Below are 26,253 nucleotides of genomic sequence, written 5' to 3'. Positions count from 1 at the left end.
ATGCAGCCAAATAAATATTTAAAATAAATAAATAAATAAAAATAATTTGAATTGTTCATTACTGATCTATAAGAAAGCTATTAGCCAGCCACTGCACCCTTAACTTGATGCTACACTTCCCCTCACTAACTGTCCTTGTCTCAAGGCAGCACCAGAGGGTCCAACTCCCATAACCAAGAGCGTCACTTCCTCCCCAAGAAGCCCAAGGCTCCTCCACACCTGCTGGAGAGCAGCTGGGCACTGTCAGCCTGAAGCATTCTCCCCTGTACCAGGTCCATGCTGGGATCTGCAGAAACAGGTGAACTCCCATCCAGTAGTGAGAGAGGAAAGTTTAGGGGTCCTCATCCAAGCTAGAAGTTCAAAGGGAAGTCTTTTGGGAGAAAGTGCTTTTGAAGCTAAGATGCAGAGGCTAGCAATTTGGCTGGCAGAGTTGAAAGGTGGAGAAGAGGGGGGTGTCACTGGTCATTTGTTGTGCTTGCTGTGAGTTCCCTGTGTGTCTAGACCCTAGTTCACCCATTTGCTTTCCTGCTTATGGCCTTTGCACTGTGCCCAGGTTAGAGACTGTGGACAAAGCTCAGGTGATGTCACTCTTGCTAGTCTCCCTGTGCCCTATGAGAGGGCAAATGCCTAAGGGTGAAGCTGCTGGGTCTGGGTCTAGGTGAAGGTCCCGCTTTAGAAAATGATGCCAGACAGTTCTCCAAAGTGAGGGCAAATTTACACTCCCAGAGTCAGGAAGAAAAGACTCTATCTTTTTTATTTCACAAAGAAATCTGGCCCCCCTCCTCTCCCTACCACCATCCCCCATTCCCCGCCCTGCTTGGCCCAGGCCAACAGCAAGTCAGAGACAGGCAGAAGCTTGGGCAGGCTGAGGCTGCCTGAGAAGCCTCAAGCACTTTGGTCCTTACAGTCAACAAAAAACCCTGGTCTGGAGGACCAGAATCAGCCCAGCCACATCTGATCATGGCTATAAATGGGAGCCTGGAATAAGGAGCAAGCCCTGCTGGCGGGAACAGTGAGCTCATCACATCAGCTCTCACAGGGAGACCCAGTATGATGGGGGGGGGGGGGGGGCAGGGCGTGTGTGCAGGAAAAGCACAGTTTCTGGGCCTCACCTTCACCCCCATCTTCTTGTTTATCCTTGTCCTCAGGGCTGGTCCTAGAAGAGGGGCCATGCCCCGCAAACCATCTGCCAAGCCAGTCAGCAGTCCTCGGCCTATAAGTCAGAGGCATGTATCTGGCCACTGATCAGACTCACTGTTCTCACTACCACGGGAAGGTGCGCAGCTTGGCCTGGTGGGGAGGGAGCCCTGTCCTGGACCCCAGTCTCTGCTTAGCGCTGGCCTTGGGCTTCGGTTTAACGGGCAGTGAGCGGATCATAGTCCTGTCAGTCTGAAGGAAATGTCAAGGAAGAGGCCTAAAGAGGGGACTGGAATGGAATGCAGGGCAGGAAAGGCTCAGACTTGGTGGTGGGCAGCCCTGCTATACTGAGTAAGGTCTGGCTCTGCACACCTGGGGCTGCAGCCACCGGTGGGCTGGGGTCTGGGGGTACAGGTGAGGGATGATGTGGGCACCACAGCTCAGCTCAGCCCAATGCTACAGAACAAGGATACAGGCTGGATGAATTTTGTCCGGCCTCCAAGTCCATCGAAGCCAGTCCTTACCTAAAGCAGAAGGAAGAGGTGAGTGGGCCAGGCTAATGGGCTAGGGGGCTGGCCACCCAGCCCCACCCCCAAGGAGGCTGGCACTTGCCACTTGTAGGAAACCACACTCACTGCATCTGTGCTGTGACAGGGCTCTGCCCTGGTCTCCTTGGTCTGTTTGTGGCCCAGGACAGCATTCCGGATGAAGACAGGGAAGGCACCAGCCAGCTCCTCATCAGGCTCTCCCAGACAGCGCTGGCCACCCAGCAAGAGCTGGGACTCCTGCAGAAGAGACCCCAGAGCCAGGCTTGATAAGCCGGATGGCAGCAAACGAGGAGGGTAGGAGGTGTGTTGGAACAGAATCAGGATCTCTGATGCCTCACCAGGAGGCAGGAAGGGCAGTGAGTAGGGTTCCCAGGGTGGCTCCAAAGTGCTTCAGTCCTCCAGGGGTGAGAGGGCTCTAGCAAGACCCTGACCTCTCAGAAGGCCAGATTCATACTCAGTCCGGGCCAGAGTTGGAGGGTGATTGCCTGAGTTTCTTCTGGGAAGCCTTACCTGCTTGGGGCCTTTGGGCATCTTCTTGAGAACGTCCTGAACGGGAGAACTGCAAGAGCGAAACGTGAAGACAAGAGGCAGGTGAGCAAAACATAAGGGGCAGGTGAGGGACTTCCCTGGTGGCACAGTGGTTAAGCATCCGCCTGCCAATGCAGGGGACACAGGTTCGAGCCCTGGTGCGGAAAGATCCCACATGCCACGGAGGAACTAAGCCCGTGCGCCACAACTACTGAGCCTGTGCTCTAGAGCCCGTGAGCTACAACTACTGAGGCCCACATGCCTAGAGCCCCTGCTCTGCAACAAGAGAAGCCACCACAAGGAGAAGCCCGTGCACTGCAAGGAAGAGTAGCCCCCGCTCGCCGCAACTAGAGAAAGACCCCCGTTCAGCAAAGACACAATGCAGCCATAAACAAACAAACAAACAAACAAATATAGTTTTAAAAGGGGGGGCAGGTGAACCAGGCTCAGCACATTCCCCTTGGGGAGCCACTGTGTGGCATGGCTGCGTGCTGGGCAAGGCACCTCAGTAATCCCCACCCCAAGAGCAGGTCTGTGAACAGCTGGATAGCCACAGCCACCAGAGTGGTAGAGGCAGGGGAGGTTGGGCCATATTCCAGTCTTGTGGCTTCCACTCAGGGACAAACCAATTCCACTGGAATGCTCACCATTGGAATGATGGGCCCTCAGTCACCTCACTGCATCCTGGGCTGTACGTGGGGCTGGAGAGCCCAACAAATTCACTACCCACAGAAGGAAGGCCACTCATGCCCTGAAAATGAGCTCAGGCCTAGCCCCATCTGCCCAGAGAGGGGCCACCACCTCCAGAGGACCCTCAGTAAGTTAGAGAGCCCATAAAGTACTCTCAGAACACAGGGTTAGGCCATCTCCCTAGATAAATCTGTGCAGGGAGGGTCTGGGGCAGAACAGATCACGGCCCCAGGCCCTGGTCTGCCACTCCTAGTTCCAGAGCTGGACACAGTGTTTCCATCCAACTCCTGGGGACCCTAGCACCTGGATACCCTCTTCTCATATCTTCCCAGAAGAGTGGGAGAATGGTAACCTAAGGCTGACCCTGTGGATTCTCAAAACCATAAGGACAGGGGCAGGATCAGGGCCTGCAGATACTGAACCCCACTGTTCCTGCCCCCATAGCCTGTGGTGATGCCACATGATGACCATGGGAAGAATCTCCTCTTGCTCCACTTGCAAGTCTGGTTCTGGGGAGGCTGGGCTCACCCACCTCCCTCACAGGCACTGAAGATGGGAGAAATGTCTCTAAAAGGTATGGTAGCCTGCAGGCCCCAGGTGCCCACTTTCAACCTTTATAGCTAAAGAGGCAACTAGAGGAAGCCAGAGTATCGAGCAGGCACTGATAGGCCCTCTGACTGTAGCCCACATGCTCTAGGTTTGTTTCTCACTGCTACCAGGCCTGGCCCTATACAGCACTGGTGTCTCTGCCCCTGAGTCTGGGGAGGGGTGGATAATCCAGCTGGCTTTCCCTTTTGTCCTCTCCCTGGGCCTCCTCTACCTCCACTGCCTAACATCTCAATTTCTTTCTCTCATGTCCAAAGTCTTTGATTGAGAAAACACTTGCTCAGCCCGACTCCCTTACCTGAGCAGCGTACACCTACATGGATGTACAGGAGTAGCTCTTGTCTCCATGATGAACTAGTGGCCTGCCTGGCCAAGGAGACAGCCTCCCCACTCCCAGTCCCACCGCACCGCTAGTGCAGGTCCCACCTATCCCACTGCAGCGCCTCAGCTTTTCATGTCTGCCCCTGTGGGCTACCTCCTTAAGTGGTAGGGCTCTGGGCTCCATGGTCTGATATGGTCCTGCCTCAAGCATGAGCCTGTGGTGCACACAGTGGAAGAGGAAGTTCAGAGTCCTTGACTTAAGACTCCAGCGAGCCCATTCAAGGTACTGGGAGCACCCTGCCTCCCAACAGCATCAGCCCAGACCTGCCCCTACTGGGACCCCCGTGTTCTCTCTAATTCACATCCCCAACTTTGCTTGAAGGGTGACTGTGAAGATTAATGAGACAAGCAAGAGAAGGGCTTTGTACAGATTGAGTACTCAGGAGAGGGCAGAAAGGTAGCTGGAACCAAAGCCATGGCCATGGCCAAGCCCAGGTGACCCTCACTACCCTGTCAGCCACTCAGAGCTATTAGGGCAGGACCTGCAGAGATCTCTTAGCCATCCTCCCTCCAGGCTGTGGAAGGGCCAGGGACTACCACTTACTGTGCCTTCTCTGGGAAGAGCCTCTTGGCATGGCCATGCTGGGTGCTGGAGGGCTGGGCTGGGGGAGTATCCACATTAAAGGTGGCATTGAGGTCAATATCATCACCGAAGGCTGGCCGGCGAAGCTTCAGGTTCAGCATCTCCACAGGAGCTGGGCTATAGGCAGAGATGGCCTGGTTAATCAAGACCACAGTGGCAGCCCAGAAGGACAAAAGCCCCTCAAGCATCAGAGATGGCTCAGCTCCAGGGGCCTGGAGCCCACACCTGGTTTAGAGCCATCCTGCAAGGAAGCCCAAATCTCTACAGAAAAAACCACTTGGCTCAGTCCTTCACACAGTGGAAGTCTGGAAGACATGGAAGGAAGCAAGCAAAAACTCACACAAAACCCAAATGTACAACTAAAAGGCCTTTTGTTCACGTAGCCTCATTTCTCAGAATGCAGTGCAAGGATCCTGTCAGAGAGGTGACCACAGACTGAAGTAGAGGGATGTCCCTTCCAGTGCTACGTATTATGACAAATGGCACAATATTAGAAACTGTCAAAATGACTCCCCTAGGGGGCTGGTACTTTCATAGCTTGAATATGATATACACATTAAAGTAGCGTTTCTAGAGAGTAAATTTAATAACATGGGAAAGTGCTCATATGTTAAATTTAAAAAGCAATACAAAACTCTATAGTCAACAAAAGAAAAAACAGAAAAATTAGACTTCACAAAAATTAAAAATTTTTCACATCAAAAGATACTATCAATAGAGTAAAAGGGCAATCCACAGAATGGGAGAAAATATTTGCAAATCATATATCTGTTAACGGATTAAAATCCAGAATATATAGAGAACTTCTAAAACCCAACAATAAAAAAGCAAATAACCCAATCGAAAATAGGCAAAGGACTTGAACAGACATTCCTCCTAAGATGATTTATAAATGGCCAATAAAGGGGAGTTCCCTGATGGCCTAATGTTTAAGACTCTGGGCTTTCACTGCTGTGGCCCGGGTTTAATCCCTGGTCTGGGAACTGAGATCCCCACAAGCTGCAGCATGGCCCAAAGAAACCCCCCCCCAAACAAATGGCCAATGAAGACATGAAAAGACCCCCAATACCACTAATCATTAGGGAAATGCAAATCAAAACTACAAGAGACACCCCTCACACTCATTAGGATGGCTACTATAAAAAAAAAAACAGAAAATAACTGTTGGTGAGGATGTTCTGAAATTGGAACCCTGTGCACTGTTGGTGGGAATGTAAAGTGATTAAATCACTGTGGAAAATAGAAAGACAGTTCCTCAAACAATTAAAACTAGAATTATCAAGTGATATAGGCATTCCATTTCTGGGTGTATGTGCAAAAGAACTGGAAGCAGGATCTCAAAGAGATATTTGTATATCCGTGTTTACAGTAGCATTATCCACAATAGCCAAAAGGTGGAAGCAACCCAAGAGTCCATCTACAAAAGAATGCATGAGCAAAATGTGGTATATACATACAATGGAATATTCAGCTTTAAAAAGGAAATTCTACAACATGAATGAACCCTGAGGACATTATGCCAACTGAAAGAAGCCAGTCACAAAAAGACTGTATGATTCTACTTACATGAGGTATTTGGAGTAGTCAAGACCATAGAGACAGAAAGGAGAATGGTGGCTGCCAGGGGCTGAGGGGGAGGGGGAGGAAATGGGGAGTTACTGTTTAATGAGTATAGAATTTAAGTTTTACAAGACAAAAATTCGGGGGATGGATGTTGGTCATGGTTGCACAACCTTATGAACATCTTTAATACCACTGAACTATACACTTAAAAATGTTGGTAAGGGACTTCCCCAGTGGTCCAGGGGTAAAGAATCTGCCTTCCAATGCAGGGGACGCGGGTTCGATCCCTGCTCGGGGAATTAAGATCCCACATGCCGCGGGGCAACTAAGCCCATGCGCCACAACTACTGAGCCTGCGTGCCTCAACTAGAGAGAGAAAACCCGCACGCCACAACTAGAGAGAAGCCCGCGTGCCACAGTGAAAGATTCCGCATGCCGCAAAGATCCCACATGCCACAACTAAACTGGATGCAGCCAAAAAAAAAAAAAAAAAAGTTGGTAAATTTTATGTTATGTATATTTTACCACAATAAAATTGGGGGAAAAAAAACAAAGAAAACTCTATGTATAGTAAAATCACATGACTTGTGCACACACATCCCCCACTCTACCACATACAGAGAAAAAGGACTTGAAGGGAATATACCACTGGTCAATGGTGACTACCTCTGGTATAAGTCCATATTTTCCAAATTCTCAACAATGTGTTTTTACTTTTTTTAATGGGGGAGGGGTATAATTCTATTATAAAATTTAAGCCAACAGGATTTTTTCTAGCCCATCCAGACCTGGTGGGGCTCCCCAGCTCCTGTGATCAGAGAACTCCGGGGAGTGGCAGGGGAAGCCCCAAGAACACTCTTTCCCTCAGGAGCCTTTCAGAGCTGCCCACAGCCCTACTCTCACTACTCAGGAACAGAGGGATGAGCTGTGCTGTATTAGCCTCTGGCCAGGAGCCAGATGGGGTGTGCAGATCAGAGGAAAGGAACTACCTGCACCGACTTGGGTAGGTAAGCAATCTGGGAAGCTTGGACTCTTTCCTTCCCTGGCCAGACCCCTGGAAGCTCTACCCTTTCCTTGCCTGTAGGTGGAAGCAAAGGCTGCATAGACCACCTCAGCCCGACTCCATGCGTTGCTTTGCTTCCCCGTCTGGGAAGTACAGCATAAAGCAGCAGTCAGGACCACTCATGCCAATATTTTTTTTGTTTTTTTTTAAAATAATTTTATTTTTTTTATTTATTTTTATTTTTGGCTGCATTGGGTCTTTGTTGTTGCTCGCAGGCTTTCTTTAGTTGTGGTGAGCAGAGGCTACTCTTCATTGCAGTGCTCGGGCTTCTCACTGCGGTGGCTTCTCTTGTGGAGCACAGGCTCTAGGCACGTGGGCTTCAGTAGTTGTGGCTCAGGGGCTCTAGAGCATAGGCTCAATAGTTGTGGCACGCGAGCTTTAGTAGTTGTGGCTCGCAGGCTCTAGAGCGCAGGCTCAGTAGTTGTGGCGCACGGCTTAGCTGCTCCGCAGCGTGTGGGATCTTCCTAGACCAGGGCTTGAACCCGTGTCCCCTGCATTGGCAGGAGGATTCTTTTTTTTTTTTTTTCTTTTGGCCATGCTGTGTGGCATGTGGGATCTTAGTTTCCCAACCAGGGATCGAACACATGCCCCCTCCGTTGGGAGTGTGGAGTCTTAACCACTGGACCACCAGGGAAGTCCCGGCAGGAGGATTCTTAACCACTGCGCCACCAGGGAAGCCCCATGCCAATCTTCTGTAAGATCTGTTACTCTGCCACTATTTACCAACCTCAGCAAGTCCAGGTCCAGGGTAGGAGAGGTGCACTCAGGAGGCAGGCAGGGTCTGACTATGAGAGCCATTTTGCCCTCCAGGTGGCTCAGGGTAGGACTTCCTGCTGCCATTGCCTCAGACCTTGCCCAGTGGTGTTCATGGCATGTGCTCAGCCTTGGCTCAAGCCAAGCCAATCTTTTTCACTCACACTTCCTGGCCATCCCCAACACTAAATTCAAGACTCAGGAGGTTCTCTGTGCCTCCCGCACTCCTGCATACCATCTGGCTCATATAAACACATTTCTTGTTCCCTCAGACACTTCCTGGTAAATCCTTCTTCTTTTATAAGCTCGAACCCTGTTTTTCTTCCTGCCAATGGTCTTTCTTTCCTTCCCACCTTCTGTCTGTCTGACAAGGTGGAAGAGTCTAGAGCTCAGTGGCCACATACACCCCCCAACTGGTTGAGGGCCTGGCTTTAGGTCCTCCTGGGTGATACCATCATCTTTGGGATAGTCACCCATGGCCAACATACAGGGCTTCATGCCAGAGGACTGTGGAATTGGGGCAAGACACCCCTCTTTCCAAAACTCAACCAAGGCCCTGGGCAGACCTATTACCTGTGTGGCACGGGAGTTAGTCAGTGTGTCCTCCATGAACTCATGGCAACCGGCAGGCCTACCCTAAGCAAAGGCCTCCCCAACTCCCTTCAGCTTGGAGGTCAGGGGCTCTTGGGGTCCATGGGAGAGGTCTTCCAAACACCTCCTCTGTGGTTGGGGGTGATAGCTACCTCCTGAGGCCTCCCTAAAATGACAGGAGTGAAGGATAACCCTACTGCAACAAATGGAATGGGCAGCCATCATCAGTACCCATAGATTTCCACAAAAATCTGGGAGAGAGCATGGCCAGGGGATAGGAGACTTACACAATAGCCAGAACCCACCAGGAGAGGGCTACGGATGCAAGGGAGGAACGCGGAAGACCTGGATTTACAGATGCATTAAACAAGCCTGAAAATGGGGGTACTGATGGAAGGTGCAAGCTTGGTGCCACCCCTCCCTACATCGGGGAGTGCGCACCAGGAAGTCAGCCTGGTACCTGGGGCCAAGAATGAGAAGGGCCTTTCCTAAAGTCACCTGCAAACCATCCACGGGATCTTAGGGCAGCCAGTACTGGACCTGATGGCAAATCCCCCTGCACCTAGGTTCAGACATGATACCAGGTGACTGCACATTCCCCCAATCCCTGCCCATAAAGGTTGGGTTCCCAGGACACCTTTCTGTTACTCCTCCTCAGAGGGCCACAGGCAGCCAAGGACCCCCAAGCATGAGAGGGAAGTCCAAGAGAAAGGCCATGATGTGCAAACACTGGCCCTGACAGAAATGAAAATGCTAGACCATAAAACAAGGGGTAGCATATTTTGCCAAGGATGCATTCAGTGAGCAAGAAAGAATGTGTGCAAATTTAAAATGCGATTGCTGATTCAGCCTTAAAAAGGAAGGAAATTGGGACTTCCCTGGTGGCGCAGCGGATAAGACTCCAAGCTCCCAATGCAGGGGGCCCAGGTTCGATCCCTGGTCTGGGAACTAGATCCCACATGCATACCACAACTAAGCGTTTGCATGCCACAACGATGGAGCTCACCTGCCGCAACTAAGGAGCCCACGTGCCACAACTAAGGAGCATGCAAGCTGCAACTAAGGGGCCTGCCTGTTGCAACTAAGACCCAGTGCAGGGCTTCCCTGGTGGTGCAGTGGTTGAGAGTCCGCCTGCTGATGCAGGGGACGCGGGTTCGTGCCCTGGTCCGGGAGGATCCCACGTGCCGCAGAGCGGCTGGGCCATGGCCGCTGGGCCTGCGCGTCCGAAGCCTGTGCTCCGCAATGGGAGAGGCCACAACAGTGAGGCCCGCGTACCGCAAAAAAAAAAAAAAAAAAAAAGACCCAGTGCAATCAACTAACCAACCAAACAAATAAATAAAAAGAAAGTAAGCGAAAGCAGAAATGGAAAGTCCCTGGGCACCTGGAGGAAGCCTCTGTGCTTGTGCTCCCCCTTACTGTGGACGCCAGACACAGATGACAAGTGTGTGGAAACACCAAGGCCCATGGAATAGAGAGTGGAGGGAGCATGATGGGGAGCTTGCAGACAGCAGCCTTGAGTGATATCCTAAAAAAAAGCATTTTTACTTTCTGCCTTGACCCAGTTTGGGTTCTAAAGGTCTATCTACATGAGATCGTCACTGAGACTAACAGCTCCCTGAGGGTGGGTACTATACCTGCCAAGCTCCTGACAGAGCCTTCATGTTACCTGGGGCGTCCAAGGTGGCTGGGCCGATGGGCTCTGAGGGTAGAGTAGGTAGGAGGGACCAGAAACAGAGCTTAGTTTGTCAAAATCAGCCACAGGCTGGACCTCACAGAGTCATGTGCCCATCACACTCCCACAGCCCTCAGACCTAAACTGGGGCAGGCAGGCAGCCCTGGTTCCATAAAGACACACTGGAAGGGGCTTCCCTTGAGACACAGTGGTTAAGAATCTGCCTGCCAATGCAGGGGACACGGGTTCAAGCCCTGGTCCAGGAAGATGCCACATGCCGCAGAGCAACTAAGCTCGTGCACCACAACTACTGAGCCCACGAGCCACAACTACTGAAGCCAGCACACCTAGAGCCCATGCTTCACAACAAGAGAAGCCACTGCAACGAGAAGCCAGCGCACCACAACGAGGAGTAGCCCCCGCTCACAACTAGAGAAAGCCCGCGTGCAGCAACGAAGACCCAACGCAGCCAAAAATAAATTAAATAATTTAAAAAAAAAAGAAACACTGGAGGACCTGAAGTATGAAAGGAAAGAGAAAGATTGAGGAATGAAAGGTAGGAGAATGAGAGGAAACTGGCTTGCATGCATTCACTGCGCACCTCAGACGCTGACCGGGTACTATGGTGTGGGGGAAGGAGCGTGTGTGTGAGGAAACTGATGGTGGGGACACAGATTAGGAGGCAGCTCCTGGTCTACTCACAGCCGAGTGTGTACACAGTGGGTAGACCAGGCGCCAGAAAGCCTCTAGAGCACCTCTGTGGACCCTAGCAGCTGACGGCATCTGAATAAGAAGTGCTACCTGTGCAGAGGACAGTGAGCTTATTTCTGCTGAGGAGACTAGGGAAGGCTCTGCAAGGCAGCTGACACTTCAGTGTGGAGAAGAGCAAAAACACAGGAGGGCACAGGAGCAGGAAGGCAAGGGGTGTTCTGCTGCATTGGGCAGTGTGATTTGGCTGAAGCCTGAATATCCACCGCAGCCCACAAGGCCAGCTCCCTGAGTGCCTGAGGCCAGTGCCAAGCGTCCTGGGAGATGTTTGGCAAGGGAGTGGCATGATGCCCTGGGGCTGCTATACAGGACAGTGGGGAGGAGTGGGACGATGGGTCACAAGCCTCACACGGAGGTGGGAGCAAGGAAAAGGGTCAGGAAGGCACCACAGAAGTTAGATGGGCAGGCTCTAGCAACTGAGCGGATGTGGGGAAGAGGGAGCATAATGATTTTCCAACTTTGAAACGTGGCTCAAAGGGACTTCCCTGATGGTCTAGTGGGTAAGATGCCACACTCCCAATGCAGGGGGCCCGGGTTCGATCCCTGGTCGGGGAACTAGATCCTACAGGTATGCCGCAACTAAGAAGTCCACACACTGCAAATAACAGCCTGCATGCCACAACTAAGAAGACTGCATGCCACAACTAAAGATCCCTCACGCTGCAACTAAGACCCTGCGCAGCCTAAATAAATAAATAGTTAAATTTTAAAAAAAGAAAAATGGCTCAAATAAAAGTGGCTGGGGGGCTTCCCTGGTGGCGCAGTGGTTAAGAACCCGCCTGCCAATACAGGGCACAGGGGTTCGAGCCCTGGTCCGGGAAGATCCCACATGCCGTGGAGCAACTAAGCCCGTGAGCCACTATTGAACCTGCGCGCCATAACTACTGAAGCCCACGCACCTAGAGACCATGCTCTGCAACAATAGAAGCCACCGCAATGAGAAACCCATGCACCATAATGAAGACCCAACGCAGCCAAAAAAAAAAAAAAGTCGTTGGGGATTACGCTGGTGGTCCAGTGGTTAAGGACCCGTGCTACCAATTCAGGGGGCATGGGTTCGATCCCTGATTGGGGAACTAAGATCCTGCATGCCGTGTGGCTCAGGAAAAAAAAAGTGGCTGGGCTGCTGGGTTGTGTTTTCTGTCTGGACCATCAGGAGGGCTGCTAGGCAGGAGATTGCCCTGAGGACCCTCTCAGCCCATTGGCTTCTGTGGAACACTCGGAAGGAGGACACCCATCCCTCTGCCTCTGGCTCCCTCTGCTGGCAGCTTTAATGTGCATATTCCTGGAACCAGAAGAGAGTTAACAGTATTTCCGTGGTTGTTTCAGAACCTGGGGCAGACGGATACATTAGGTGAGCCATTCCATAAACAGGATGCCCTGAGCTGGTGCTCCTGCCCTTTCTCTGACCAGCCCTAGGTCCTTTCTGGCCTCCCCTGGCCTCTCCTTGTCAGAGCCCAGAATCTACCTCAAAGCTGCTTTCCAGCTAAATCTTGGCTGTCTCCCAGGGCAGGGGGTCCACAGCCTTCAGGCCCACATGGGCCACCCACTCACACAAAGCCAGGAGGAGTGAGGACACCCTTACCAGGGAGCTCCTCCAGCCTATAGCCCTTGCACCACCCCAGAGGGTCAACAAACCTCTCTAAAACCAGGCGGTTGACAGTCTCACTGTCCACTGGTGGCAGGTTCAGGGTTTCCTGCAGCATCGTTAGCTTTTTTCTCAGGCTCTTGGGGAAGGAAAGAGAAGAGAGTGAAAGAGATGCTGAGGCACCAAGTCCAGAGGGACTGCCAAGGACTGAGCACCACACACGAAAGGCAAGCCCATTGGGAACAGAACAAGGCCTGAAACCCAAATATCAGGCTCAGGAGGCCAGGACCACCCGACCTCAGAACCCCTCTCTGGTGAAGCCCCTACTCTGGTGGTCTCAAGGATGTAGGCACAGGACAGACTGTGAGGAAGACCCAGGTGCTCTCTGTCCTCTGCTGAGGTGGCCCCGGCTCCAGACCAAGGGCCAAGGCACATGTCCTGACCCACCCTGACCCAGGAGGATGCAGGGATCCCAGAGCCACCACCACTGACTGGTGCAAGGTTTCGCGGGCAGAACTAGCCAGCCCTGTTCTTGGAGGGCACATAAGCCACCCCTCGTTCCCGCCTGGCCAGAGATGTCCCTCACTGCAATTTCCTTGTCAGCACTCTGTAAGTCCTTCTGGGCCGACCTCAGCTCCAACTTGGCCTCGTCCAGTTCAGAGTAGACTGTCTGCAACTACAAGAAAGTGTAAGGAGAAAAGGATGAACCAAGGGGTGCCCATGTGCCCTGCCCGCACCTGCTGCTACACCAGCTCGTGGTAGCCCGGCGTCCAGAAGGGCTGGGAACACGGGAGGGAGACCCTAGCTCCATGGGGCTGGACCTTAGGCCGGCAATGTCCATCTGGAGCTGCCCAGGAGCAAGGGCTACTTCCTACACCCTTGCCCATGGATGCACAATGCCCAGAAATAAAAACTGCTGTGCTGACTGAATCAGGTTCCAAGATGCCTTCTACTGGGTGTCCCCTGGTGGTCTAGTGGTTAGGATTCCAGGCTTTCACTGCCGTGGCCCAGGTTCAGTCTCTGGCTGGGGAACTGAGATCCCACAAGCCGAGCGGCGTGGCCAAAAAACACAAACAAACAAAATAAAACAAAACAAAAAATACCCCAAAACAAGAGGCCTCCTACTCTGGGCCTGGAACAAAAAACAGGCTCCTGAAGCTGTCACATTTGGGACCTGTGTGCTCCAGCCAGCTGAGAGGTACCCAGAAGAGCAGAGGGGAACAGAAGTGTGCAGAGGCTGGGGGGATACCTGCCTGATCTGCCACCCTAACTGGACAAGCCATGTAGCCAGAGTCAATGCCCAGTAAGGATCAGAAACCAGCCTCTGTGAGTCATCCAACAGCCCCATGGCCTTGCTTAGGAGACACACATGAGCATGACAAAAGGACAGCCACCTCTCCCCTCACTGTCAGCTCCCCACTGAATTACCTTGTTTCTGGAAGAAAACAAGTCCTTCTTCAGTTTGTCGGCTAGCTCCCCTGAGGCCTTCCGCGCCTCTTTTAGATTCTCGTACTCTCTACAAAGGGGCCATGGAAAGACATGTCAGCACCAGACACCTGCTGGTCAGACTGAGCCACAGCACCAACCAAACACAAAGACCAGCCCAAGCCCTCAGCCCTTCTCATTCCTACCCTGACACCTGAGCCCAGAGGGGACCAGGTGGTGCTGTGGAGGGTCCGGAGCCCAATGCAAGGAGAGCTGGTGAGTCTCTGTTCCCTGCCTGCCCGCAGGCACTGGCGGTTTGAGAGGGTGCGCAGGAAGCCCCGGTCCCACTACGAGGCCCCCTACACCACCTGACCCCTACACGAGGCATCTGGGATCCTCCATGCCTGTCAGCCAAGTGGTCCCTTTTCTCCCACCTCACACCCATTGTAGTGAACATCTGAGCTGAGTTTCTGATGCAAGCCAGGCAGGGTCAGTAACAGTGCTGATGGGAAACAGGCTCCAGATATCATGATGGGGCTCATGGCTCAGAAAGCTGTGCCAACGTCTTTAGAAATAACACTTATAATTCACACTCAATTCTCTCAATAATCCTGTGAGGCAAGTTATTATTACCTCCATTCAGGAAGCTGAGGATCAGAGAGGTTAAGAAATTGGCTCCTGGCCACATGGTGAAAGGGGTGAGGGTTCAAACTGAGGCAGCATGGCTCCAGAGCCTGCCCCTTAACTCCACCTGCTGTGCTTTACAAGAGATGGGCAACAGACGGAGAGGCATGGCTGGGGTGCCATGGCTTAGCTCCTGGGCTTGGATAGAGGGGCCAGAGTACACACTTCTTGAGGGACACGCAGTACACAGCCAACTGCTCCACCGCTGACTGTCCCAAACCCATGTCTCGGATCATCTCCTCCACCTCGGGCCGCTGACTCTGGAGTAGGAGCTCAATCCTGAAAAACACCCAGCCCACGGCATTTAAAATCTGGAGGCTGATGGGTAGATACCCAGTGCAGCTCTGCTTCCCTTTGCTGCCGTTGCTATGGTGACAGCCTGAGCTGCTAGGATGCTTCAGCAGGCAGGTCTGTCCAAAGAAAGGCCCCACAGCAGAGCTAAGCACAGCTGCAGCGATGCTGCTGAGGAAGAAGGGGTGTTGACAGAGAGCCTCAGGTCAGGGATCCCCAGAGAGAGGTTCCTGGAACAAAAGCCCTGCCAGGTCATTTGGCCACAGGCAACAGGGACAGGGAGGAGTGTGGCAAGAGCCCCCATGGAAAGTAGAGGAGCCCACAGAGGCTGAGTAAGACCTGTGCCCATACTCAGCTGGCCTGAGCTCCCCATGGCCTATGGAGAGTCGAGCTACAGAGGTGAGTCAGCCCCTGCTGCAGTCCTGAGAGCTGTGCCCCAGAGGGCCCTAGGTGCAAGGGCACAGGGCAGGCCCCAGATCCAAGCTCACCGCTCCATGGTCTTCATCTTGTTCCGGAGCCGGCGGGCCTCCTCCCGTGCTTGTTTGGTCTCATCCTGCTGCTGTTCCAAGTACTTCATCTGCTTCTGAAGAGCAAACGTACCCCTACATATCTGTTGCTTGGAGGCTCCCAGGGGCCAAGGTTAAAGTCATTGGGAGAACACTACCCTAGAACTGTATGCTTTTGAAAATGCTGATAAGCATATGCTCCAACCCCCAGGAGGTAAGGCTCCTGGGCCCCACTCTGGCTTGTGCTTTTTCTGCTAAGAGGCCCTAGGCCAGCTGCTTCCTCACCTCCCTGCTTGCTTCCTCCTGAGATATGTCTTACCATAGGCACAGCCCACTCCCAGGATCTATAGGCCTGCTGGGGGCTGCCAGGGTCCTGTGGCCTGCTGTGCAGGAAGCTGAAGAAGCCTGGAGCACAAATCCAGGCTGTGCTATCCACCATCTAGACCTATGGACAGTTGCCGGGGTAGGAGAGCTGAGCCAGAGGCAGCTGGCCAGGCTGCCCTCAGTACCTGGCCACTTCATCTCTGACCTGGGACTGCCAGCAGACTCCTGCTCTGCAGCCAGGTGCTGGTTCACTCCTTCCTTCCCACTGGCCAGGCCACGTGATCCAGGCCAGCCACGAAGCAGAGACAGAAACAATGAACACCCTGGGGCCCTATCTGTTCACAAGGATGGCTCCCTTTCCCTTTCAAATGGCATCCAGCAAGGACTGCTCCTTCCTACGAGGTCAGAAAATCAACTGTGGATTCAAATCAATCACCTCATGCCCCTTGGAGAGCAAGAGGCTCACCAACCCAGGCTGATACAAAATTCATTTGGGTCTAGAGCCATGTGCTCTGCAGGCTTTGATCTGCCCGGTCAGCTCAGCACAGCCGACTTCAAAGGCCCCTGGGATGCTGCTTGATCTGGCTCCAGAGAGCAGCCCAGCCAAGGACTAGAGTGCTAATGGAAGGTTCTTCAGGCTGGCTTTGTCAGTGGAGTATAAACCACTTTTGGAAACACGGCCCAGCCTCACTGAGGTCTTGGCTGAGCAGCCCCTCCATGAAGCACTGGGCAGGCCTCACCTCTCGAAACTACCTAGTACAAAATCCATAAGTGCAGGCAATACGACGCTTTTCTCATGGGCTGGATGGGTACAGCATGGGAAGCCTGGGGAAGATGGGATTTGCCTCCATTTTACAATTGCACAAACCAAGGTATTGACCAAGGCAGAACCAAAAGAGAAGCCCAGAGTGATGAGTCCAGGACTAAAACTGTATCTCCCCAGCAATCTGTGTCCACAAGGCCTGGGGACCCACCTTGAGGGTGGAGCACAGCATCTCAGCCTTGTCTAAGGCCTTCTGCAGGGATTCAACAGTGGCGTTGCGTTCTTCCAGCGTGTCCCGCAGAGTGTCAATGATGAGCTGGCTGTCTCGTTTTTCCTTCTCTGGAGCAAGGGTGGGGGATGGAGGGAGAGGAGAGGCCCGTCCACACTGTAGTATGAGAACCTGGGCCTTTGGGCTCCAGCACACCACCCCAGAGCCAGGTGAGGAACAAGTCTCAGGCCAGAAAGTTGGGTGGCCCGGTTCTCTCTCTGGCAGACACCAAACCAGGGACACCCAGCCAGAGTCTCTTCCTTCAGGGGATGAGACCCTCTTTCTGATGCTTGGAACTACTTGAGTAAAGATTTCACTGCTCCGTGCTCCTGTGGGTCCAGTTAATTCATCATCCCAGAACCCAAACAAGTTCCTGCCAAATTTGGCAGTGGAACCCTCACCTACAAATACTTTGTCCTATCAGATAGCCCCCTCCCAGCCCGGGTCCTAGGCAAGCAGCCTCAGACAAAGAGAAGAGGCTCACCTGATCTAGGTGGACAGCTTCGGTCACCTCCCTTTCCTTTTCTTTTCTGCCAATCACAAGAGCTGATAGGACTCTTGGACATATGAAGCAGGGAGAGCCCCTGGCTCTGCCAGAAGGTTGGAGGCCTTCCTCCCAGGGCCTCTCCCTCCACTACCCAAGTCAGGGTCTTCCCAGGGCCCCTTGGGAACTCACCTTTCTGGGAAAGCAGGGCTCTGGTATTATCCAGTTCATTCTGCAAGGCAATACCCAAAATAAGCAGCAAGAAGGCATCAGAGCTGGCCTCCACTCAGCCTCCCATAAGGCTCGTGGGGAGCCCCAGGAGGGGACAAGGAGGCCTATGGGCCCAGGGAAGCATGAACCCTACGCACCTCAAGGCCAAGCTAAGTCAACAATGGAGAGAGAAACCCTGCTTTATCTCTGTGTGCCTTTTTAAAAAGTAGGTAAAATGGACGAAAATAATCTCAGGTACAAGACCCTAGGACAGGAAAAGAGGCATAACAGGGGCAAAAGAAGTGGAGCTACGCCTGTGCAGTCAGTCTCATGGCAGAGGCTTCCATCGCTTCCTTGGACCTGTGCTGGCCTTAACCCTCTCTGGCATTAGCTGCACTCACTGGGGACACAGAACTGGGATGTCCAAGCACCTTGGGCCACCACTGCTTCCCTCCACCCTGGGTCCTGCCTGCTTCATGGTCTGCCCCTCTCCAAGCTCTAAGCTGGCTCTGTGCACCATGAATCTTCCAGCCCCAGAATCCAATAGGTAGGTGAACCAGGACAACTTTGCACCCCTGGATGAAACCTCTAGGCTCTAACCAGACTGTTGTGAGGGTCAAATGGGCCTCTCAAAGTGCGTGCATATGTTCCGAAGCCACTGCCACAGAACCACTGAGAGACTGAAGCAGAACTGAGCCCAGCTCCCATTCAGGAGTCCCATGTACTCAACACCCCTGTGGGCAAGAGACATGCCTACTCCATAAGCAGGAAAACCAGGCTCAGCAGACCTGAAAGGCTTGGCCTAGGGTCCATGGTGGTAGCTAGATGCAATCCAGAAAAATCCTCTTCCAGATTACCCTTCCCAGGTCAACGCAAGACTCACAATATTGGGCTTCCCTAGTGGCGCAGTGGCTAAGAATCTGCCTGTCAATGCAGGGGACACGGGTTCGAGCCCTGGTCCGGGATGATCCATGCTGTGGAGCAACTAAGCCCGTGCGCCACAACTACTGAGCCTGTGCTCTAGAACCGGCAAGCCATGACTACTGAGCCTGCGCTCTAGAGCCCACGAGCCACAACTACTGATGCCCATGTGCCTAGAGCCTGTGCTCCTCAACAAGAGAAGCCACCACAATGAGAAGCCCGTGCACCGCAACGAAGAGTAGCCCCCGCTCAATGCAACTAGAGAAAAGCCCTCACGCAGCAACAAAGACCCAACGCAGCCAAAAATAATAAATAAATAAAATAAAATAAGTTTAGAAAAAAAAAAAGAATCAGAATATCACATGTGACCAATACTAAGGCCTAGCCCCAGTGCATGGATAAGTCCCTGTTGTCAAACTCTCTACCCAGGACTCTGGGGCAGGAGCTCTTGGTGGCTGAGCTGGTCAAATAGGCCGGACATCTGGGGTGGAAGTGGTGGGTAGAGAAGGGCACACACGGGCTGCCTGAGAATGGCTGCCAGCCCAAAGCTACTGCTAGTCCCCTGGCTCCTTCCACACCCAAGCAGGGTGCCTTCCAAGCCCTTGCTCCAAACTACTCAAGATTTTGCCTCCCTGTCTCCTAGATCTGGCTCAGAAGGCCAGAAAGAAATGAAACTGCCTTTGTTGCCTTTATCACAGGAGGACATGGCTTAAAACTGGGAGCAGTTACCATGACGATGAACATGTTAGCGTTAAGCATAAAAGTTCCACGTTCTTGAAGCAGTGAGGTTCCAAGGACATCACAGCACCCTGGGACCAGGGCCAAATGAATCCTGATCTGACAGATGACCAGCAAATTAACCCTCAGAGTCCAGGTTCACTTGCGAACCCCAATCCCACTTCTTTGAGAGGTTTCTGCTAATCCAATCCCTTTGTGCACAAAGAAAGCTAAACTGTACAATTGGAGGGGAAGCAGTATAAGTGTAGGAGGGAATCCACCCATCCTCCCCTGCAGTGTGGGTTTCTATCCTGGCTGCATATCTTGATTCCAGGGGCTCTGCCCTCCATTCCTGCTCTGAGAAAGACTCAGGCACCTGGATATATACCAAGTTCCCCAGGCAGTTTTGAAGCACAGGCAGGTTTGTGAACAGTAGGTTCACACACATTCCCTGGCTGAGGACTAAAAAGATGGTTGTAGACCCTTTGCGAGGTGAGGGAACTTCAGGAGAGGCACTCTGAACTACGGTCAGAATTGCTCTGAAATCCCCAGGGGAGGACTCACAGTCAAGTGGCCCCCCTCCCCACTAACAGCGTATTTCTCCAATGGCTGTAGCATCATCACTTGTCCTCTGTTCTCTCAGCCTCTGCCTTGAAATCTCTACCAAGTCTTCCCTCCAGAACTCCATCTCCATACTCGAGGTACTCTCCCTGGGTAGGAGCAGAAAGTGAACTCTCAGAGGGCTTGGGGTTCAGTAGAATGAGATAAATTCTGGGTACCTTTAAGTATTCTGCATCTAAGACACTCTCCTCCTCCTGGGCAAGGTCAAAGAAGAGCTTATTGATAATGGTTCTTTTACCGACCTGAAAGAACAAGATACAGTATGACTGCACAGCTGGGTCACGGGCAAGGAGGACAAGGGTGTACATTCAGCCTAGCCCATCTCAGGCCTAACCTTTCACAGCACATCCCTTGGAGTGAGAGGACCTCTGTAACCCTGTAGGTGGCCCAAGCTTGTGCCACTAGCTTGGTGGTTACTGAAGTTATTTCACTGCAGACCCATGTGGTAACTGCTCAAAAGAAACCCCAACTCTAGGTGCTGGGCATTGCAGGGGAAAGGCAGGGAAGGAGACCAAATCTACCCAGGTGAAGATTGGCCCAGGCAATGAGTCCATCCGCCTGCTATCCTTGGGCACAAGTGAGGCTCGACCAGCCTCAAACCATGAGGGTCCAAATAGGTCAAAGACATTGCTTAGCTTCAGAGATCTTTCCTCATTCCTGCTCCCTGGCAAGGAGCTGTCTTCAGCTGAGGTGTTTTCATCCTACCACCCTCACCTGGATTCGGCACTGCGGGCAGGTCCGACTTGGTGCTGTCTCGAACCACTGAATTAGGCTGGAATGAGAAACAGAAAAACAGACTTGTGAGCCATGGCTTGGAGCAAGACATACAGGCCAGGTAGCCACCCCGACCAGAACAGCGCCTGTCCTGCTCCTCCTCGACCCAACGCCTGCCTACCCAGGAGGAGGGCAGCACCACAGGCCATGACGGTATATCCCACAAGGCCTGACTGGTACAAGCAATCCAACCAACTGGCCCTTTTTTGCGCCCTGTTGGCTTGGATTTCCCTACCCCTGAGCTGCAATTTTGTCAACGTTCTAGGCTTGGAGTGGGGCGTGGGGGGTCAACAGTCAAAGCCAGACTCCCTCAGAGATGGGGATTGTAATAATACCCCCATGTAAGCTGGGGCTCCAAAGGGGTACACTTTCAAATTAAGGATAAACTAGAGGTAAAAGCAAGTAGCAGTAAAAGCAAAACACAGCCCAGCTATGCACCATCTGCTTTAAACTTTAATTAAAATAGTCTCCTGCTAGGGAATTCCCTGGCAGTCCAGGGGTTAGGACTCTGTGCTTTTGCCAAGGGCCTGGGTTCAATCCCTGGTGGGGGAACTAAGATCCCACAGGCTGTGCAGCATAGTCAAAACAGGAACAAAAACAAAACATAGTCTCCTACTGGTAAACAATCCCACCCCCAGGGACCAGGGAGAAACAGAGTCATTTCAGGAAGATGATACCATAATCCTAGGCCTCAATTTTTTTTCTATAAATAATTTTTCAAATACCTATAATACAAAGCTAACAATGCACAATGGAATACTACACAGCAATGAGAACAAATGAGTCTACAACTAAGAACAAATTATGGATGAATTACATAAATATAATGTTGAGGAAGAGAAGCCAGATACAAAAAAAGGTATATTGTGTATAACTCCATTTACATAAAGTAAAAAAGTAGGCAAAACTCATCTATGTTGCTGGAAGTCAAAACAGTGGCTATCCTTATGTGTGGGGGAAAGGCGGGCAGGTGGGAGTAACTGAAAGAGTGCACTGACCTGGGTCGTTGGACTCTTTAATCAATAGAAACTGATAAGAGGCCAGAGGAGAAATTCAGGCAAGGCTTTACTGGGACTTGTGTTGCACCTGAGGGAGCAAAAACAAGCAACAGGTGCCCTTGCTTGCTCACTGTGGGGCAGTGGGGGAGCTGGTTCCTTAGATGGGGTGAGTGTAGGGGGCGGGTCAGCAGATTGAGCCACAGGGGTGGCTTAGGTAGTCTGCCCACCCCTTTGGTGGTGCTGTGTGCAGGGGTCATGCACAGTACCCTGCTTTTGCTCCAGGCACTTCAGAAGCGACAGCTGGGTTTGGGCCTTTTTGTACTTTTTGTTTGTAATTTGCCCCAGCTGCTGCACACATGTAGTTATTTTTAGTCCCCTATAGTTTCTCTGTATTCTGTTGCTTGAGGAGAGGTTTGTCTAGGTGCAAGTGCAAGCACTCTGGCAGTGTCCCAGGTCCCAGCCTGTCTCAGGAGGAGGTTTCTGGAGTGCTGATGTCTAGTTTCTTGTTCTGAATTCTGGTTGCAAGGGCGTGTTCAGTTTGTGAAAATTCTGCAAGCTACACACTTATTATATTTGTACTTTTAAAGGTTTTATTTATTTATTTTATTTATTTTTGGCTGTGTTCGGTCTTTGTTGCTGTGTGCGGGCTTTCACTAGTTGCGGTGAGCGGGGGCTACTCTTCGTCACGGTGCATGGGCTTCTCACTGCGGTGGCTCCTCTTGTTGCAGAGCAAGGGCTCTAGATGCCCGGGCTTCAGGAGTTGTGGCTCGCGGGCTCTGAAGCGCAGGCTCAGTAGTTGTGGCACACGGACTTAGTTGCTCCGCGGCATGTGGGATCTTCCCGGACCAGGGATGGAACCCACGACCCCTGCATTGGCGGGCGGATTCTTAATCACTGCACCACCAGGGAAGTCCCTGTAATGTATTTCAATAAATTTTTTTAAGTAAACAGTTATACAAGGAAAAAAGCACTACATAGTGCAAACCAGAACATATCCACAAAGACTTAAGATATTCGGATTTTCACAGACCATAATAAACACATTATGCTGAATAAATAAAAATTAAGATTGAAAATATCAGCAGAGGGCTTCCCTGGTGGCACAGTGGATAAGAATCCGCCTGCCAATGCAGGGGACACGGGTTCGATCCCTGGTCCCGGAAGATCCCACATGCCGTGGAGCAACTAAGCTCATGCGCCACAACTACTGAGCCTGCGCTCTAGAGCCCGCAAGCCACAACTACTGAAGCCCGTGCGCCTAGAACCAGTGCTCCACAACAAGAGAAGCCACTGCAACGAGAAGCCCGTGCACCGCAACAAAGAGTAGCCCCCGCTCGCCACAACTAGAGAAAACCCACACGCATCAACGAAGACCCAGCGCAGCCATAAATAAATAAATAAATAATTTTTTCTAATTAAAGAAAAAAAGAAAGAAAATATCAGCAGAGAATTTGAAAATAAAAGGTGACATATCAGAATTTAATAAGGACCAAACAGAAATTCTAAAACTGAAAAAAGGACCAAAATTAAGAATTCAATGGATGAGTTTAATAGCAGTTTAGACACAGTTGAAGAACTGGTATATTGAAAGATAGGTTAGAGGAAACACCAAGAATTAGAAAGATGGAAAATACATGAGAAATGATAAGAGATATAAAAGATACTGAGAGAAGGTCTAGCATACATATAACTAGGAATTCCAGAAAGAAAGTGTTAGGTAGAATAATGTCCTCCCCTCAAGAAGTGTACGTCCTAATTTCTGAAACCTGTGAATATGTTACCTTCTATGACAAGAGTAATTTTGCAGATGTGATTAAGTTAAGGAGTTGGGCAGATTATCCAGGTGTGTTCCATGTAATCACAAGGGTCCCTGTAAGTGCGACAGGAGTATTGGAGTCATACAGAGAGAGCTGAAGATGTAACACTGCTGACTTTGAAGATGGAGAAATGGGCCATGAGCCAAAGAAGGCACAGCCCCACTTCCATCTTGATTTTAACCAAGCAAGACCCATTTTGGACTTCTGACCTCCAGAATTATAAAATAATAAATCTGTGTTTTTTAAGCCACTAAATTAGTTGTAATCTGTTATAGCAGAAATGAAAAACTAACATAGAAAGAAAAGAGATAATGGAATAGAGGCAATACATGAAGAGATAATGGCTGATAATTTCCCAGAACTGATTAAAGTAATTGTTCCACAAGTTAAAGAAACCTATGAATCTCAAGCAGAATAAAAATAGTAACAAAAAGAGAATTGAGGGCTTCCCTGGTGGCGCAGTGGTTGAGAGTCCGCCTGCCAATGCGGGGGACACGGGATCGTGCCCCGGTCTGGGAAGATCCCACATGCCGCGGAGAGGCTGGGCCCGTGAGCCATGGCTGCTGAGCCTGCGCGTCCAGAGCCTGTGCTCCGCAACGGGAGAGGCCGCAACAGTGAGAGGCCCGCATACCGCAAATAAATAAATAAATAAATAAAGAGAATTGAGGTAACTATATTATTATTATTTTTTCTTTTTTTCTTTTTTTTTTTGGGAATCTGATAGCTTTAAACACACACAGTAAAAGAGAAGACACCCATTAGGATAGCTATTATGGAAAAAAAACAAAACAGAAAATAAGTTTTGGCAAGGATGTGGAGAAACTGCAACGCTTGTGCATTGTTGCTGGGGATGTAAAATGGTGCAGCTGATGTGGAAAACAGTAAGGCAGCTTCCCAAAAAATTAAATATAGAATTACCGTATGATCCAGCTATTCCACCTCTGGGGATAACCCAAAAGAAATGAAAGCAGGAACGTGAACAGATACCTGTACACCAATGCTCATAGTAACATTACTCACAGTAGCTGAAACATAGAAACAACCCAATGTCTATTAACAGACAAAGGGATAAACACAATGAGGTATTTTCATATAATGAATACTAGTTAGTCATAAAAATGAAATTCTGAAACATGCTACAACATGGATGAACCTTGAAAATGTTACACTTAGTGAAATAAGCCAGACTCGAAAGAACCAAATGTGCGATTCCACTTATATGAGGTAGCTAGAATAGAAAAATTCAAGGAGACAGAAAGTAAAATAGAGGTTTCCATGGGCTGTGGGAAGGGGAGAATGGAAAATTATTGTTTAATGGATACAGTGCTCTGTTTGGAATGATGGAAATGTTTTGGAAATAGATAGTGGTGATGGTTACACAACGTTGTGAATGTACTTAAGGCCACGAATTGTACACTTAAAAATGGTTAAAATGCAAGGCATCTTTGAGCTCACTGAGTAGACACCCTTCTGATACATTTTAAAATTTTATGAAGAAGTTATCATTGAAATTAAATTGTGGCAGACATGTCCAAGGAATATTGCAGGAATTTGATCCCTTTATGAATCTTGTGATAGGTGAATGTGTGGAGATGGCAACGACTGGGCAACAGAACAATACTGAAATGGTGGTAATATGAGGAAAGAGTAGCATGTTAGAAGTTTTGAAACAAGTATAAACAATGGCTGTGTTCACCAGAGAAATCAATTGTTTCCACGTGCTCCCTTTCCAAAGGGCCTGTTTTACTATGATATAAAAATCAGGTTGTGTACATTTTCATACTGAACTTTTTTGTTAAGTAAACTTTTGCAAAAGTTTTAAAAAGGTTAAAATGTTCAATGTTATCTTATATATTTTTTACTATAATAAAATAGTGTATAGTAAAAAAAAGGAAAATGAAAAAATGGTTAATTTTATGTTACGCATATTTCACCACAATTAAAAAAGGAGCTCGGAATCAGCCTGTTCACAGCTGCTAGAGGAATCTCCCCACTAGCTGCACACTCAACAGAACGGCTTGATTAGAAAGCACCTCCTTACCCTTCGATGTTAACTTGGGTTTGCTGGGGTCAGTGAATACACTGAAGTGTCTGACCAACGAGGTGACTCTGGACAGAATCATTCCAAACCATCAAACAAACCACAAGAAATCGGGTAGCCAGTAGTCTACTAGGTCTCGAAGAAACAAAAGGGCTCGCTAATGTGGTGAAAGTTCATTTCTGCCCGCGGTAATAATTTTGAAATCGCATCTCTTTGCAAGTCGATCAAAGAAACCCCTACTCTGTCTTCATTAGGCCAATCCTGTACCCCCGACCTCAGCTCAGCTGTCACCTCCTCCGGGAAGCCTGCCATAACCCGCCTCTGCCCAGGTCAGGAACTCTCGTGGGACACCGTTTAATGCCGTCCTCATCACCAGTCTGGGCTCCGGGGTCGGGTCGCCCGGAGGCCCGACACCCCACAGTCCTGTAGCAGTACGGGGGCGAGTGCCCAGCTCCAACAGAGCAGTCACTCACCACTGCAAGTGGAAAGTGTGGCCGCAGTGAATGGCGGCCACGTCGCGGGAGTGATCGAAGAAGTCAGAGCAAATGGTACACAGAGCACGGATAGGCATGATGACTGGTCTCAAGTGGCCAAGGTAGCCAAGGAAAACGCGACGGGTTCAGCTTCGTGGCCGTGCCTCCGCGTCTCAGCTTGCTTCAAATTTGGCTCCGCAGCGCAACTTCCGGGAGCGGATCGGAAGTGGCAACAAGGAACGTGAAGGCGCGTACTGAAGGTTGGGTCCGGATTGGCCGAACCCTCAGGGGCGGGGCTTAACGGCCCAGCGGCCGTAAAGAATCCTGGGGCCGAGCGCGGGCCTGAAATTGTTAGCGGTATTTCTCAGGCGGCTCGCGGGAAGACCGCCGGTACCGCAGGAGCGCAGCTGCGCCGCCGGCCGGGCCCTTTTCTGGGGCAAGACTGGGAGTTATGGTCCCAAGCCA

General features: G+C 50.8%; 1 protein-coding gene and 1 pseudogene across 2 annotated transcripts; one reads left to right on the top strand and one right to left on the bottom strand.

Annotated features, from left to right (window-relative positions):
- Positions 1-817: 817 nt before the first annotated feature.
- TRAIP (TRAF interacting protein) lies at positions 818-25,982 on the bottom strand. Its single transcript, XM_082637528.1, has 15 exons — positions 25,789-25,982; positions 20,400-20,457; positions 19,844-19,927; positions 17,409-17,448; positions 16,676-16,803; positions 15,360-15,454; positions 14,746-14,859; positions 13,900-13,987; positions 13,058-13,147; positions 12,522-12,610; positions 4,435-4,590; positions 2,196-2,244; positions 1,773-1,922; positions 1,611-1,661; positions 818-1,389 (listed from the first exon to the last, which is right to left on the bottom strand). Exons 1-15 carry the CDS (start codon positions 25,884-25,886, stop codon positions 1,264-1,266), a joined length of 1,416 nt encoding a protein of 471 aa, XP_082493654.1. The 5' UTR covers positions 25,887-25,982; the 3' UTR covers positions 818-1,263.
- Positions 24,765-24,953, top strand: LOC309813799 (small nuclear ribonucleoprotein G-like; annotated as a pseudogene). Its single transcript has one exon. The product of its transcript is annotated as a small nuclear ribonucleoprotein G-like (transcript).
- Positions 25,983-26,253: the final 271 nt, after the last annotated feature.

The sequence above is a fragment of the Mesoplodon mirus genome (assembly GCF_964341445.2).
Source record: "Mesoplodon mirus genome assembly, chromosome: 12".
Classification (NCBI taxonomy): domain Eukaryota; kingdom Metazoa; phylum Chordata; class Mammalia; order Artiodactyla; family Ziphiidae; genus Mesoplodon; species Mesoplodon mirus.
The sequence above is the reverse complement of the archived record's forward strand: the minus strand, read 5'-3'. Positions and strand labels throughout refer to the sequence as shown.